This window comes from Colletotrichum acutatum, assembly GCF_030867785.1.
Source record: "Colletotrichum acutatum strain CBS 112980 chromosome Unknown BDZ83scaffold_68, whole genome shotgun sequence".
NCBI classification, from domain to species: Eukaryota; Fungi; Ascomycota; class Sordariomycetes; order Glomerellales; family Glomerellaceae; genus Colletotrichum; species Colletotrichum acutatum.
Genome location: NW_026849062.1, coordinates 1 through 15,581, shown reverse-complemented (window position 1 = coordinate 15,581; position 15,581 = coordinate 1). Strand labels below are relative to the sequence as shown.

The 15,581-nt window shown below is 53.6% G+C and overlaps 7 protein-coding genes across 7 annotated transcripts; 4 read left to right on the top strand and 3 right to left on the bottom strand.

Moving 5' to 3' along the window:
* Positions 1-1,176: 1,176 nt before the first annotated feature.
* On the top strand, positions 1,177-2,657 carry BDZ83DRAFT_581392 (ribose-phosphate diphosphokinase; the record flags this gene model as incomplete). The annotated part of the gene is made up of 8 exons (XM_060505453.1): positions 1,177-1,244; positions 1,317-1,346; positions 1,447-1,473; positions 1,565-1,695; positions 1,785-1,879; positions 1,953-2,278; positions 2,332-2,369; positions 2,431-2,657. 8 exons carry the CDS (start codon positions 1,177-1,179, stop codon positions 2,655-2,657), a joined length of 942 nt encoding a protein of 313 aa, XP_060363236.1.
* Positions 2,658-3,475: 818 nt separating this feature from the next.
* On the bottom strand, positions 3,476-4,757 carry BDZ83DRAFT_753686 (ribosomal protein S6e; the record flags this gene model as incomplete). The annotated part of the gene is made up of 4 exons (XM_060514380.1): positions 3,476-3,571; positions 3,633-3,800; positions 4,120-4,569; positions 4,752-4,757. 4 exons carry the CDS (start codon positions 4,755-4,757, stop codon positions 3,476-3,478), a joined length of 720 nt encoding a protein of 239 aa, XP_060363235.1.
* A 232-nt stretch (positions 4,758-4,989) lies between these two features.
* Positions 4,990-6,146, top strand: BDZ83DRAFT_626780 (chromosome transmission fidelity protein 8). The gene is made up of 2 exons (XM_060508590.1): positions 4,990-5,945; positions 6,001-6,146. The coding sequence occupies exon 1, from the start codon at positions 5,226-5,228 to the stop codon at positions 5,673-5,675; it is 450 nt and encodes a 149-aa protein (XP_060363234.1). The 5' UTR covers positions 4,990-5,225; the 3' UTR covers positions 5,676-5,945; positions 6,001-6,146.
* A 1,186-nt stretch (positions 6,147-7,332) lies between these two features.
* On the top strand, positions 7,333-9,248 carry BDZ83DRAFT_393393 (family 10 glycosyl hydrolase). The gene is made up of 3 exons (XM_060502806.1): positions 7,333-8,029; positions 8,086-8,721; positions 8,787-9,248. Exons 1-3 carry the CDS (start codon positions 7,802-7,804, stop codon positions 9,024-9,026), a joined length of 1,104 nt encoding a protein of 367 aa, XP_060363233.1. The 5' UTR covers positions 7,333-7,801; the 3' UTR covers positions 9,027-9,248.
* A 221-nt stretch (positions 9,249-9,469) lies between these two features.
* BDZ83DRAFT_753683 (uncharacterized protein) lies at positions 9,470-11,155 on the bottom strand (the record flags this gene model as incomplete). Its single annotated transcript, XM_060514379.1, has 2 exons — positions 9,470-11,009; positions 11,106-11,155. 2 exons carry the CDS (start codon positions 11,153-11,155, stop codon positions 9,470-9,472), a joined length of 1,590 nt encoding a protein of 529 aa, XP_060363232.1.
* Positions 11,156-12,443: 1,288 nt separating this feature from the next.
* On the bottom strand, positions 12,444-13,855 carry BDZ83DRAFT_720820 (putative diphthamide synthesis protein-domain-containing protein; the record flags this gene model as incomplete). The annotated part of the gene is made up of 2 exons (XM_060512308.1): positions 12,444-13,597; positions 13,660-13,855. 2 exons carry the CDS (start codon positions 13,853-13,855, stop codon positions 12,444-12,446), a joined length of 1,350 nt encoding a protein of 449 aa, XP_060363231.1.
* A 1,053-nt stretch (positions 13,856-14,908) lies between these two features.
* Positions 14,909-15,560, top strand: BDZ83DRAFT_753681 (uncharacterized protein; the record flags this gene model as incomplete). Its single annotated transcript, XM_060514378.1, has 3 exons — positions 14,909-14,920; positions 15,012-15,104; positions 15,314-15,560. Coding segments are annotated over 3 exons (352 nt in total), but the record flags the coding sequence as incomplete, so codon positions are not given.
* Positions 15,561-15,581: the final 21 nt, after the last annotated feature.

Here is a 15,581-nt window from a genome sequence, read left to right as displayed (position 1 = left end):
GGAATGGAGGTGACGGGCGTGATTTTTGAGTGGGAGGGCATTGTGAATAGATGCCGAACCACATGTACATACTTATGGCGACTCTCTCGGCCTTGGCCTAGGAAGTACCAGGTCAGGTCTGCTTGCGTTCATCCTCTTTCGATTCTGAGGCCTTCATATTACGAGTCGTCGGTGGGTTCTTTGCGGAGTGCAGGCCGCTTGGAACTTCAGCTGGCTGATGATGGTATGGAGGTCCAGTATGTAGAGTATCCAATTCGAAGCTCGTCAGATGATAATGAACACATGAATACCAAAGTGGAAAATCCAAATGAACATTCTGTCTTGGTTCCATGGCTTGCTCTTGGGTTTTAGGGTGTGGGCCAAGATAGAAATGTTCGACAGGTAATTGGCAGACTCGACCATAGACAGCACGAAACTGATGCATCCGGGCCATGCATTGCAGCCATGACAGGTGATGGTCCGATCCTCGATCCACTTCGAGTTCTATCATCAAGATGGCTGAGTCTAATTCAAAAGGTACTCTGGTCGCTACACAGTAGAAAGAAGCATTGTTCTTTGAGTAGGTATGTTGGCTAATCGCATTTGCCAAGGGATCAGGCAAGGTACGTAGCTAATACAGAGGCCTTGAGAGAGTAAAGCAAGAGCCGAGGACGGATCCATGCCTTTCTCCACATAATGTTGACCTCTCAGGGATTGCGGAACAATGCCGACAAAGCACTAGTTTTTTTTTTCGTACTTTTTTTCCCAAGCAGTCTACTCCGATCCCAGCCGGTGCGAATACTCAAGTGGACAGGCACACGATAGACCCGACCCGGCCATTACTCACAGTGAAAGCTGTTCACAGATTCTTTGCTCTTGCAACCCCACGTAAACGGCAATCCCGCTGTCTCACTCAACCGCATATCACCACCAAAAAAGCCTCTCTACTCGACCTCGACCATAGTGTGTGTGACACTACCAAACCAACCGACCGATAGCCATACCCCTCCATCGTGACCCCGCGCTGCGATTCGATTCGTCCAGACGACCCCGACCGTACCTTAGCCTGCCAAACCTCAGCAAGGTGCCGCAGCAACAGCAGCAACCCCTTTATAGTCGGCCGATTGCCCCTCCTCGAAATCCTTCTTTCCTTTTTTCTCCCCTCGTCGTCACACATCGACCGGCCTCATGGGGGATATGGCAAACGACATCAAGCTCCTCAAGGGCAGCAGCCATGGGGAATTGTCCGAGAAGGTCGCCCAGCGGTATGATCCTCCGTGGCATAGAGGAATGGGCAAGAAGTAGCGGTCGCTGACGTATGGTTGCGAATATTGCAGACTGGGCATTCCCCTTGCGAAGACCATGAGGTAAGCTTTCGCCTCTCCCCGAGACCTGCCCTCCGGGCGCGGGCGCGACTTTCTTTGGAGAACAGTATAATTGACCGCTTTTTGCTTTGCACCTTTACAGCTTGAACTACTCCAACCAAGAGACGAGGTTAGCGAACAATCCCTCGAACCCCGGCAGTCTCCGGTCGTTGAGTGGCCTGTAAAAGCTGACTTCTCTACTGTGTCACCGTTGGCGAGAGCGTCCGCGACGAGGATGTCTTCATCGTCCAGTCCAGCGAGCCCGGCAACATCAACGACGGACTCATGGAGCTTCTCATCATGATCCACGCCTGCAGAACCGCGTCGGCCCGCCGAATCACCGCCGTTATCCGTCAGTCAACCCAACCCCGTATCCGAACGATCTATAGGGATGTCGCATTGTTGCGAAGGAACGCTCGCTGACTGGAGATTCAAATACAGCTTGCTTTCCTTACGCTAGACAGGATAAGAAGGACAAGAGTCGTGCTCCGATCAGCGCCAAGCTTGTCGCGAACATGTTGCAGGTTTCCGGCTGCGTAAGTCTAGAGTTCTTGCGGGGGCAGGGAGGAGGGTCGAAGTGCAGAGAGGCTGACCCACGGCGCAACATAGAACCACGTCATCACGATGGATCTTCACGCCTCGCAGATCCAGGGATTCTTCAATATCCCCGTCGACAATCTGTACGCCGAGCCGAGTGTCCTCCAGTGGATCAGACAGAACATGAACGTCGAGGACTGCGTCATCGTCAGTCCCGACGCGGGCGGCGCCAAGCGTGCCACCGGTATTGCCGATCGCCTGGAGACCGGCTTCGCCCTCATCCACAAGGAGCGCCCGCGCCCCAACGTTGTCGGCCGCATGATCCTCGTCGGAGACGTCACTGACAAGATTGCGATCCTGGTCGATGACATGGCTGACACTTGTGGCACCCTCGCCAAGTTCGTATAACCCTCGTGAGATGATGTTGTGGCACCACTAACAGATGCAACAGGGCTGCGGAGACTCTCGAGACCGGCGGTGCGCGTGAAGGTACGTCATCCGTAGTATCAATAAGTGAAGAGCCACACACTAACAGTGAACAATAAAATAGTCATCGCCATCGTCACCCATGGCGTCCTCAGCGGTAATGCCGTCGAGACGCTCAACAAGAGCTGCCTGTCTCGCATCGTCGTCACCAACACGGTGCCCCTCGGCGACAAGATTGAGCGCTGCCCCAAGCTGCGTGTCATCGACATCAGCCAGGTCCTGGGCGAGGCCATCCGCCGCACCCATAACGGCGAGAGCGTCAGCTACCTCTTCAACCACGTTCCCGTCTAGAAAGGGGTTCCGTGATGGAGGGTTTTAAGAGTTTTAAGTAGCAATTCTAGCGGCAGCAGAAGCAGCAGCAGCAATAGCCTCGAGGGCTTTTCCATGGCATATTGGGGGAGGGTTTCCTTTTCTAAATAAGGTGGGCGTACGGTACAAATGGGCATTTTGCGGGTTTCCTTTTTTACCGGCAGGAAGACCTGCGTTTAGAGAAAAGTTCGGGTCAACCGGCAGATTCAAAAGAGAAGAACGAAATGAGTTCTCTATGAAGTTGCGTACGAGTATACGTGAATGCATGTGGCGTGGCATCCCTTTGCTATACGGTCAGTCGGCTGCGCCAAAGATTTACAGGGTCCGGTGGGTCTGCCTCGATGCCAGCTCCAGACCGAAAGTTGATGGCCCCCGCTCTGGAAGAGAAGGAAAATCTAGGCAGTCCAACCCCAGAATCTTGTGCGGGGCAGGGCTGATAGAACGTTCTCCTGCCTCGAGAGGCTCATACTCCAGCAAAGTGTTCCAGCCTTGTCATGGATACTGCGGTTACGATAGGCTGTTTGGGAGGTGGACATTTGGCACGAGCAAGGTACAGTATCCAATCTTTTTTTTAATCATAAAACAATTGCTGGTGGTATTTCGCGTGTCAAAGGATGTGCATTTCCATTTTTTGAATGCCCTATTACATTCATGATGTTGACCGAAAACTTGTTTCATGACATGAGTTCCCAGTGCCCCATTGCCCTTTTTCCACGCCAATGCAAGAAAACCAGAAGACCCGGGTAATCTTTCACTTTTTTCATGATTCCCAACGCAACACCGCCGCCATGACGACGAGCTTACTTGCGCATGGAAGAGGCGCGGCGCTTGCGGAGCTCGGCCTTCTCGGTCTTGCGCTCGGCAACACGCTTGGCGAGGACCTGAGCGTATTCGTTCTAGGTAAGGGGTTAGTATGACTTGAAGCATCAATATGAGATGTATGATGGGTAAACGTACGGCCTCGTCCTTGACCTTCTCGGCCTGGCGGCGCTTGAGGGCAATGCGGTGGCGCTTGTGCTGGAGACGCTGGGGAGTGACGAGTCTCTGGATCTTGGGAGCCTTGGTGTAAGGCTTCTTGCCCTCGCCCTTGGGCTGGACCTCGCGGCGGATGACGTACTTGCGGACCTATAAGTTGCAGCAAAGAATGCCTCGTTAGCCACTTGCAAAGGGTTTCTGTGATATGTATAGCATTGGGATTAAAGCCCGACACATGTTCCCACCTCTCCCTTCTCTCTTGTCTCTCTCGCTCTCTGATGTATCTGGCGCACTTTCTCAAGGCATTCAACAGATATCGTCTGCTGAAAGAAGAAGTTCGAAGGCAGAGGGGAAACACGGTCCCGTCTCTCACACTCTACCTGGTCTGCTCGACCCTCCGCCGCAGAACCAGGTAGGCGATGACGAAGTGGCTGTTGGAAGGGTGGACCGCAACAGGGAGCACACATACATCGTCATCCTTGGTGAGGCTGAAGAACTTGCGGATCTTGGTGGCGCGCTTGGGGCCGAGGCGCTTGGGGTGGACGACGTCGGTGAGGCCGGGGATGTCGGCCTCGCCCTGCTTGACGATGGAGAGGGCGAGGACGGAGAGGTCCATGCCGACAATGCAGCCACGGACGGACTTGCGCTTGCGCTCACCGGTGCGGCGGGGGCGGTAGCAGGAGTGTCCCTCGGAGAGGAGGAGGCGGACACGGGTAGGGTGCATGACACCCTGCTTCATCGGGAAACCCTGCTTGTCGTTGCCTCCGGTGATGCGGAAGATGTAGCCCTTGAACTCGTCGCCGACGGAGTCACCGGGGACCTCAGCGCCCATGCGCTTCTCCATGAAGACGCGGAGCTTGCGCTCATCCTCAATGTCGATGAGCTTCTGGCTGCCATTGGCAGGGTAGGAGATGTTCAACTGTTGTCATGAAAAGAATGTCAGCAACCTTGAACCGGACTTTTCCACCCCCTCCAAATATTTCCAAATATTCGGGACGATGATCAGACCGCCAGCGATTTCGAACTCGACTTCGTTGACATGGCAGTTCCATCGCGTTCGATTACATCGCTCTCGTCTGTCGGGACATGATGTTATCGTACCTTCATCTTGCCGGCGTTGGGTGGTGCAAGTGTTGTCGACTGCGGCTGGGCGTTGGGCGTGGATTGTTCAGTGGGAAGGAGGAAAAGCGGAAAGTTACTCTTGAATTTTCGAGAATGTGTGCGTCGCTAGAGCCCTGCTGCGAAAAAAAAATCCCTGAGCCAATCACAGGCCGCTGGAAGTTCCATCAGTGAGTTTTTCCATGGACCGTGCTTAAACAGCCCCGGGTCACGTGTCTGTCCCGTTTAGGAAGGTACACGGGCCGGGATACGTACCCCCACTACAGCCGCCGTTTTCCACCTCACGTTCAGATGCGCGACTCCACTGTCAAAGGGTCCCGCTTCACATTCGCGATCAAGACTTCCGTACCTCATATCACGAACAAACATCATTCCTGCCTCTCAGTCAACCTCTCAATCACGGTTCTTATCACGTATATCGCCAAATAAAGTAACACATGACACCTACTCGCGACAATGTCATCAGTCAAAATCCATCCTCCTAAGAAGGGCTCCTCAGCTTCAGAAAGCCCATTGCCCCCGCTCATCAAGACACCCTCTGGACTTGCGCTGCTTGAGATGCAAGGAACTGTCAACGTGCCTCACTTCAACCCCGACGAGTATGCCAGCAAAAAGGAGCCGGAGATTTCCATTGGCAAAGTGATATTCCCTGACTATCATCCCGAAACGCAGGAAGAGGGCAGCACGGCCTGGATGAAGCGCGTCTTCCTCTACGTCGGCCAGCATCAGAGACTGCAGGGCGAGGTCAAGAAACTGCCGAAGGCCATGGCTATCATCCGGCGAAAGGGAGATGCCCCCACTGGCGGTGAAGGAGAGTCTGAGGAGGAGCTTGAGATTGCGGAGATCGTCAAGTACAAGATCATGTTTGGGAACCGGCCAGAGCCCGTTGGTACGGAAAACACATAGGAGAAGTCTTCATTATCGACGGTTCGAGGCCGCCGGGGCGATCTTTGAAGAATCACACCACACCGACGAGGCTTGGCATGTTGTGGCGAGAGGGCGAAGGGTTGCTAAGGACGATAGCGATTGCGGCGTTCATCTCGTCGTGTTGCCACGATTCCCGACCAGAACAACTATGACTGGCACGGCAGATCCCTTGCCGTCTATATTTTCCGTGACACTTGTTCATTGCGGCGGCTCCGGTTTCATCATAGCCGGTCATCAAAAGTAAGACTGGTATGCCACCTTGGTCAGCCTGTGGCAGATGACCTTTGACTCAAGAAACTCTCAGCAAAGATTGTCAACCTCACACTCATCCCCGCTACATCTTGGTCAGTGTCATCACCAGGAGCACATCTCATAAGCTCGTATGTCTTTGCGACAGAATGACAACTACGGCTCACAAATCATACAGCTGCGGTCCGAGGCATTGGTAGGCTGCGGTCAAAGCGACGAATGAGACAAGCAGCAGCTTCCCCGGATCCACGGCAGTTGCATCTTTCTGAGCAACATCATTCGAGTGCCGCAGATATCACTGGTTGTTTGAGTAAGTCAGGTTGGCTCGAGTAGCATCAATGACCCCAACCTGTCGACTTGTTCTGCCCAAGTACCTTTATTGGCGGTGCTTCATGGTAGTTATTCTCACAATCAGCGCCATTTATTTGCTTGTTGGATAAGCGGCAACAGGCAACTGGCGCTTGGTTCACGAGTCTCCGAATTACGTGGCCGTTACTCCGTCTCACCCATTAGGCTGCGTGCTTGTTGGTCTCCTCTAAAGATGCAAGTCAACACGGGTCCTTTTGATGGCATTTTAGTCGGAAGAATGAGACCTTACCTGCATTTAGGCATCTCTCCTTCATAATCGCATAGCCAAAAGTCCATGTGTCATCAAGCAATGAGGCGATGAAGGATTTCGGAATGAGACCAACAACCGAACAAGATGTAATTCGCTGTCGCGAGGTTATTGAGAGACGACGGCCCGTCGTAACAAACACCACGCAACATACGTCAGCAAACAGACAATTTATCCCAAGGCATGATTTTATTGGTCTCGCTATTCGCTTCCGGAAGCATTCCGCAGCAGGCTCAGTCGCCCTGTCGACTTCACTCTGGTTGAGTTCCCTTATGAGGGACCTCGCAGGTCATACAAAATAGGCTGACTGAAGTGGGTATCAACACTAGTGTTACTATGCCCATTGTCTTCGTCACTGTTGATGAGCTTCCTTCATATCGATGACCTGTTCAATTTCGAACAAATATGCGTTCCAAACAACCTCATCCCAGTGTGGCACCATCACCGTCAAAGACTGTTATGGGTAGCCTCGGCTCTCGCCGAATGCTCGACCAAATAAATGCACTTAATAGCGGTCTCGACAATAATCGTAAACGTCGAAGTTGTTCTGACAGTCAGGGATTCTCCACGCCTCCGCACCGGCCGTGAGGGGGACTCTGGAGACTACCCGAGGAGGCTATTAGGATAAATGCTCACAATCCAACTCTAATTTAACCGCAGACAGCCTGATTGAACGGTTCCCCATTCCGCCCCAGCAAAAGATGGAGAAGGTCATGCCAGGGACGATCCCTGAAAGCCGCTAATTGAGAGCACCATTGGTCCTATCCAACCGCGACCATCGCGTCTTTGGTTCTCACCGGAATGAGCTCCTATTCCAGCGCACTTGTCCCGGTCCCCACATCACGGGACTTGACCTTTGAATTCCGAAGCCCTTCGCTCTTCCAACCAACGCCGTGTCACCTAGGCTTGCAGGTCTTGGGACCAAGGCGCCGGTACATGTTTAGGTCGGGTTCCTATCCCTTACGCAGTAGAGGACGTCACCCCACGACGGCAGTCCTTGCTAGCTCGGCGCTGTTGCATTGGATGATCTGGAGATTGCTCTCGTCCGTCCGCCTGGAAAATTGGGGTAATCATGGGGAAACGGAGTCGCATCGCGGGCCGGATCTTGCATAAATGAATTGCGTCGCCCTCGTTATGGAGTGTTCATGTTGATCTCTTATTCTCGTCCACGCCGGCCTCGGTCTTCTAAGATAGGTCCTCTCGTTTCTTGCCCGAGTTTCATTGTTACCAGACGGTCAAGATGCATATTCAATCCCTCACCGTTGCCCTCTTGGCGGCGTCCTTGCCCCTCGCCTCGGCCCAGCTTGACTACTACGCGAAGAAAGCGGGCTTGCTGTACTTTGGTGCTGCCACGGACTCCCCGGGACAGCGCGAGCGCGCTGGTCTGGAGGCATCCTACGAGCAGTACGACGCCATCCTTGATGATATCAACGAGTTTGGCCAAACCACTCCGACTAATGGCCAAAAGGTTGGTGTTGAACAAGTAAACCAGGAGTTGTAGCTTCGAGCTAACGTCTCACTCAGTGGCTTTTCACCGAGCCCTCGCCGGGTGTTTTCAACTTCACAGAGGGTGATATCGTGACCTCCATCGCCGAAGAGAACGGCCAGATCCTCCGCTGCCACGCCCTCGTCTGGCACAGCCAACTCGCCCCCTGGGTTGAGAGTACAACATGGACGCCCGAGGAGCTCACCGAGGTGATCATCAGACACATCCACGAGGTAGCTGGCCACTACAAAGGCAAGTGCTACGCCTGGGATGTCGTCAATGAAGCCCTCAACGAGGACGGCACGTACCGCGAGTCCGTGTTCTACAACGTTCTCGGCGAGGAGTACCTCAAGTTGGCCTTCCGCACCGCGGCCGAGGTCGACCCGGCGGCGAAGCTGTACTACAACGACTACAACCTCGAGTCGGTCGGTCCCAAGAGCGAGGGCGCCAAGCGCATCGTGAAGCTGCTCCAGGACGACGGCATCAAGGTTGACGGCATTGGCATGCAAGCTCACCTCGTAGCTGATAGGGCGCCTAGCCTGGACCAGCAAGTCGAGGTCATTCGCAGCTACGCCGAGCTCGGAGTCGAGGTTGCCCTCACAGAGCTAGATGTCCGTATCGAGCTCCCGGTCAATGAGACAAACTTGGCATGGCAGAAGGAGGCGTACAAGAACGTAGGTGTACCCAGTTCGCCCCCATCTTGGGATGCATCGAAAGACGCTAATTCACCCGGCTACAGTCTACCAGTGCCTGTCTTCAAGTAGCAGCTTGCATTGGCATCACGATCTGGGATTTCTACGACCCCTTCAGCTGGGTTCCCGCCGTCTTCCCGGGTGAGGGTGCTGCGCTTCTCTGGTTCGAGGACTTCAGCAAGCACCCGGCCTATGATGGCGTTCTCGAGGCATTGAAGAACACGACTGCGCCTCCCTGCAGGAGAAGGCGGTCCTTGGGGTCTGGCAAGAGCAAGAAGTTCTTTTGATCAGTTATGAGTGAAAGGCTGTTGACTGAGCTTTGTACCAAGTGTCTTTGTCGAAAGTCTAGCTGAAGCAAAGTAGTAAGGGCAAGATGAAGTTTGCATACGCACTTAGCATAGCGTTTTTTGCATCAGCAATAGCTAAATCCGCCGTCATGACAAGCCTATCCAGCTCTAGAACAGAGAATGCCATGTCTAATATGATGCAAAGAATATCAAATGGAAACACATCTCAATTGAGCCAATGCTTCCCAGATGTTCTTATCACTCGGCCTGGGTCAACTGCCTCCGATCACCTTGGGTTTGCCCAAACTACAAGCTGGCAGGACCAGTTTCGTGTTCTCAAGCGCAAGTCGTCCTTGTCATCATGTCAGAGAGCTCTTCACCGCGGGCCAGTAGACTATTGTTTGCATTTCTAATTTGGTTCATTAATGTAATACTATTGCAGCCTATGGGAAAAGGACTGCCCCTATGTGCTCCTGACTCACATCGTCAGACAGTTGAGGGTCCTCCTCAAATAAGGTCTCGGGCCGAAGATATATCTCGCCGCTCGCCCTCCGCATAAATAAAAGAGCCTTGAAGCCGCGTACTTCATGCCCATAAAAGTTCTTTTGTCGTCCACTTACGAATTCAACATTGAATTGTTGTATCCGCGTCGTCTCCGGTGGCAGGCCCGGGTATTTAGGATGTACCCCTGAAGTAAGTCGACCGTCCATATTCAGCTCCACCCCGTGTTCTATCTCGATGATTCTTCGAGCCAGGGCGCACATGCCGTCCCTATCCCATAAGTTCTCTTGTGGTGCGGCGAGAAGCTTGAGAAGACGCAGGGCCTCTAATCGGCAACCCAGGTCCCTACACCGCTGTGCACAGAAGAAGAGCGGCACGATAAAGCCCATTTCGAATGCGGGGGCCGTTTTGATCTCTGTGCTGTTTTGTTCGGCGGCGGTTTGCGCTGTCTCCTCGACGACTTTGCGAAACTCGTCAAGGAAATCATCGTAGCCCATCTCGGAACGGACGAAGGCGTTGTTCAACCAGATCAGACAGATCCGGTATCTCGCTAGAGCAAATGCGCGCGCGAAGCCCGGGATTTTGAATGTCGTTTGCCCCCGCCTGGCTTCGAGGTCTGTGAACATGCCGTACCACCGATTTAGTTGGTTTAAGACTATGTCCTGTTCCTCTAGGAGTTCCGATGGTACTGGAACGTCTTTCTTTTGTCCTACGCGATATGTGTCACCGCGGCGGATAATTTGCAACGCTTGGTTGAAAACGTCATCAATCATGGCTTCGGCTTCGGAAAAGGTATTGAAAAAGTCCGGTATCGAGTATTGTGAAATGCTTAGATCGAGCATGTCTGATGGTCCGCTCCCAAAGAAGAAGGGCAACGCGCTCAATCTTCGAAACAATGGCGTGAGGTATTGCCTCACCCACTTGTACGAGGTAGAGTCGGAGCTGGCGAGTATGGCAGTGCCGTGAGCGCAGTGACGAAGTGCAGTCTCCCGGTTGGACTGTAAGAATTCTATACAAATGAAGAGGAGGCACACCAACAACACCAGCCCCTGGTTCTCCATGACGGTCAATTGGTTGATTGCGGCATTGTAGTGACGCAAAGCGAGGGCGTTATCCTGGATCTGCTCGCTGCCCACGTCAAAGGGGCTATCCTGGACCCGGATGACGCCCTCGTACAACGAGCTGATTGCGACGATGGAATGCCTCACCGCAGGCTCGTAGCGGCTGAATTGCATGACGAGATGCGTCCAGAAGTAAGGGTCGGTGGCGCCGGGCAGGTTCGGCCCGACCATTTCGCAGAAGAACTGCAGCGCCCTGCTCTCCTGCCTGGTGATGCTCGGGAACATACTCTGGGCTCTGAGCAGCCGGGGCTGGTCCAACGCGGCGGCTTGGGCCGGGTCCGCGTAGCCATCGCATGTGCGGCCGGTGCTGGTGCACCGTATACACTCTGGCTTGGCCTCGTCACACTTGACTTTTCGGACCCTGCTCCGGTGGTGGTGATTGTTAGAAAGGAATGCAAACCTTGCCGTATGGAAGGGGGTGGGGGGGGGGGTAAATGAATCTATGCGGGGTGCCTACTTGCAGGTAATACAGCCGGTCCTTGTCTTGCGACTGCCTTTGCGGGCCATCCTATTATGTGCGGAAAAGAGAAGACGACGTGGGCAATCTCGCTCCTCGACGACAGAAGCCGATTGATAACGAGATGTGTTCCTCTTCTAGTTCCTTCCCCTCATTTGACTTAGGCAGCGAGTTGTATGATGTGAGTCGGGAGTTGAAGATTGAGGCTAAGCAACGCCAGTGTAGTAGTTCTAACAGGAAGTTCCCTAAACCAACCGACTAGAACGAACCAATCAGCGGAACGCTTTCAAGACATGCCTGTTCTTGGCGACGTTGCGCACCAACGTAACCGGTGCAAATGACCCTATTCGGAAGGGTGCGGTGGTATCCTGGAGAGTGCTGGCGCTCCGGCCTCACCTTATCGCAAATAAGGTGAAGGAGAAGAGTGTCGGTGCGGGACTTCCAGGGATAAGTACGAACTCGCCAACGATGTCACCCCTGGAACTTTTGGGGCACAGTGATGATTTTGAGTGGCAAGATTTCTGACCGGGTTTGGATATAGGGAGCCGTTCGCCAAGGATGAACGACCAACGAAATGATCAGAGTCTTTGTAGGAAGTACGGATTTGGTTGGCAGCTTCAGCCCTACCGCTGAAGACTCGTGTTCTCGAAAGGAAGTGGACAAAAGACACGGTTGAGATCCCCTAACCAGCACCGCATGCAGGCGGCGTAGCGAGGTATTTAGCGTTGAATCAGCTGCCAACTGTACCAGCAGCAATACGAATGAGTGAATTAACTAGATGCAGCAGGTCTCAGAAATTATAAATTGGTCATCGTTCCTCTTTGTGATGTTTATTCGACGTCTCAGTCTTGTCAGCACGTGATGATGGGTAAAATGTCAATCAACGCGTTCGAAGACAATTTTGTTAATCGCTAGGCATGAACTCTCTTGATTTCCGGTGAACACAACTTTTCAAAGGGGTAAGGCGCATCTATGAGGAACTTTACGTCAGATGAACTTGAGCTCTCACGCCTGCATGCTCTGCGTCGAAGTAAAGAGTAGAAAGAGAGCCGAATTGAATCATTCTCTTATCTCAGACACCTCATAAGATACCCCCAATGATATTCGAGGTCATTTTAAAAAGGGAGAATTCTCGTCCAACAGAACCCCCCTCCTGAAAAAAAAAAAACTGGCCGATTTTGTCGGTCAATATGGCAGAAAATCAAAAAGATGTCATGCCCATAGTCGTGTCTGGAACGCTCTCCAGATTACATCGAAAAGAGGTATCATTGCGTGCTCCTAAGTAAATCATAAACTTTTGTTATTGGCTTTTGCCCCTCGGCTTTTCCCTCAAGATGGTTATGCCGATGCCTCAAGCTGGCCAGGCTTCACGCGTCCGAGACCGTCCTTTCCATAGTAGTCCATGGGATACACCCCTTTGCCCCAATCATCGCGCACCTCTAGCGCGACCAACGCCTCGTACGGCGTCAACAGCGGCCGCGGGAAGGCGTAGCCCCAGTCGATGCTCAACCGCGGGCACGCGACCTGCACCCAGCACTCGACGTCGCTCATCATGGCCAGCTTGCCCGGGAAGATCTCACTCAGCAGCAGGTTCACCCACGGGATGCCGCGATCCTTGAGCCGCTTCTCGATGAGGCCCATGGTGTGCGGGTTCCCCTGGCGGCCGAGCGAGCCCAGGATGAGACCCCACTTCTTGGCCGTCTTGGCCGTCCGGATGGCGGTCCGGCGCAGGTCCTGCATCTCGTCGTGGCCGTACGTCTCGCGCGTCAGCTTGCGCGAGTACGGGTCGTAGCGGTAGGCCGGGATGCTCGGGTTGTGGATCATGATGCTCTCGAGGTGGAAGCGGCCGTCGCCGAGGTAGAGGATCATGTCGACCTTGTCGTCGTCGTGGAGCTGCGGGCTCGTGCAGCCGAGGATCTCGCCCTTGCTCAACGGCGCGATCTGGGGGACGAGGACCTTGAAGCCGGCCTTTTCGAGGGTGCCGCGCACGCCGTGGATGGTGGCGTTGAACTGGATGGTGCCGACGACGGCGACGGTCTTGCCCGAGGCGAAGTTGCGCTCGAGCGAGGCTAAGAGGTGGGAGGTGTCGATGCTGATGTCGACAAAGACGTAGAGGGTCTTGATCTTTGTCACGTCGACGGGGATGAGGCAGCTGTGGGCGTAGTGAACGAGGAGGTCGCAGCCCATGGCGCGGGCGGTGTAGTCGTCGATGCAGCAGGCGCCGTAGGTGACATCGCCCATGATGAGGGTTTCGATGCCGGGGCAGAACTCGGTGAGGATGTCGGAGATGGTGGTTGCGAAGAGGAGGAGACCCTCGGGCATCTGCAGGGCGACCTTCTTGGCGCCCGAGGAGCGGATGCGGTGGATGGTTTTGGGAACCTCGAAGCTGTAGTTTGAGGGGAGGATGGAGATGGCGGACTTGAGTGCCGGATCATTGAGGATCTCGGGGGGTACTTGGTTTAGGAGGCGTGGGCCTCTTCTGGGTTGTGCGACTATGAGATAAGAATGAGCATGTGCTGTTCTTTCTCATGTAACATGTCGTGTGCGTCCTCACCTTGAATCGACTTGCTGTCCTCGATGGACCCGTTCTGGCCTCCATTCTTGGCCGCGGTCTCGGCTGCTGTTCTTCTTCCAACGAAGCGCTTCTTTGGTTGCTTCAAGACTGGCTGAGCCGCAGCCTCCTCTTGGCGATGAGCCTCTTCAATATCGGCGGCAATGCCCAAGTCGGTTTGCGCCCGATCCTCCTCCATGGCTGAGACACTTATTCTGCTCTGGCTTCCGCTTCACGTAGGGGTCCGCTTCACGGCAAATTTGATGCTTCGTGAGAGGAGTTTATCATATGAAGCCAAAAAAGCATCAAATAAGACATAGGCAGCTTTCAGTAAAGGCTGTCTGTTGTACCGTGAGTAGGTGAGTCTCGTTGAATTTGCCCCGCGATCTGGTGCTGTTGCCCCGCGAAAAATTCAGTTAGAAGAATGAGCCGATAAGGTGGTGGGCTAAAAGGGTACATGCAGGTAGTGAGGTAGCCAAACGTCCCCATGTCCATTGGCCACAGCTCACAAGTGGGTTCACACCTTGAGGCTTTCGGTGAGCCCAAAAGTTTTGAGAACTCACTTGAGGACTCATTCTCACCTTAAGGACATGATTCAATCAGCTAGACATTTTCAGTCTTCATTATTCACATTGGGTGCACAATGTATGTCTAAGTTCAGTCTTTCTCAACTAAGCAATAGAGGCATATATGCTTGCCTTGGAGTGTTTCGAAATGTTTAGAGAAAATGGAAATCGTCATTCGGAGAGATCATTGTCCTCACATAATGAAAAGGCATATTTGTGATGGAGGCTCTCCGCCAACGTCGAATCAACAGCGAGTAGTATATCAGATCAACAAACATGAAAATGACGGGAGATATCTTGGATATGGCAGCATCTTTCCTTTCCTTACCTTACCTGACCTTACCCCGCTGCATCCCACCATCAAATAAGGTAAGCGTTAGCAGGCCCACCCGTCAAAGCAACGAATGATGCCTCCTCTCCCACTCCCACCCGACGTCCAACCATCCAAAAAACCATTATAGCTTGCATGAAAGATCGCCAACCCTTCACACCCTACAAATCCTCAAGAAAATCATCCGAACGGCTTCATCTGCTCTGCCACGTGGCCAGCATACTTTCTCCCTCCCTCTCTCCAGGATCAGTCCACACGACCAACCCCTACCCAGGATTCCCGCGCCTACATTACCTTAGTATCCCTCATTCAAACGCATCTCTCCAAAAAAGTTCCATCTCACCGTATCTTCAACATGGCGATCGCGGTATGGCTGCCCAACACACACCCCAAAAAAGACCACGTGTCTCTGCAGATGACTTACTGATGCGGTCCCCTCTTCCTTTCGGCGTGAACAGGCTGTCGGTCAAATCTGTTCCACGGCCTCTCTGTCCCACAACCTAGAGCAGTGCGTGAGGCTCGTCGCCAAGGCCGCTGTCGGTGGTGCCAAAGTACGTTCGTTCCATTCAATCCATCCGTAAGAAAAAGGGGGCGTCGATATCAAAACACCTCTCACCGCAAACCCATCCTGCTGGCTGCAGATGAGAGAGACCTGCAATGCAAATGCAGCTTGAAGCACAAAGATGGCTTCATGTCTGCCTCCCTTCCACCCCACTATACCACCAACAACACCAACAACACCGCTCACCGCGTTTCCTAGGTCCTCTTCCTCCCCGAAGCCGCAGATTACATCGCCTCAAGCCCGCAAGAGTCCCTCTCCCTAGCCCAACCGCAATCCCAGTCCCCCTTCGTCCTCGGTCTCCAGGAAGCAGCAAAGACCCACTCCGTCGCCGTGAACGTCGGCATCCACGTCCCCACAACAGACGCCCAGAAGCCGGCCGGAGCAGCAGCCGTAGACGACGCCGCCACCACCACCACCACCACCACCACTCCGAAGCTCCTCAACCGTAGCCTCTGGATCAACGCAG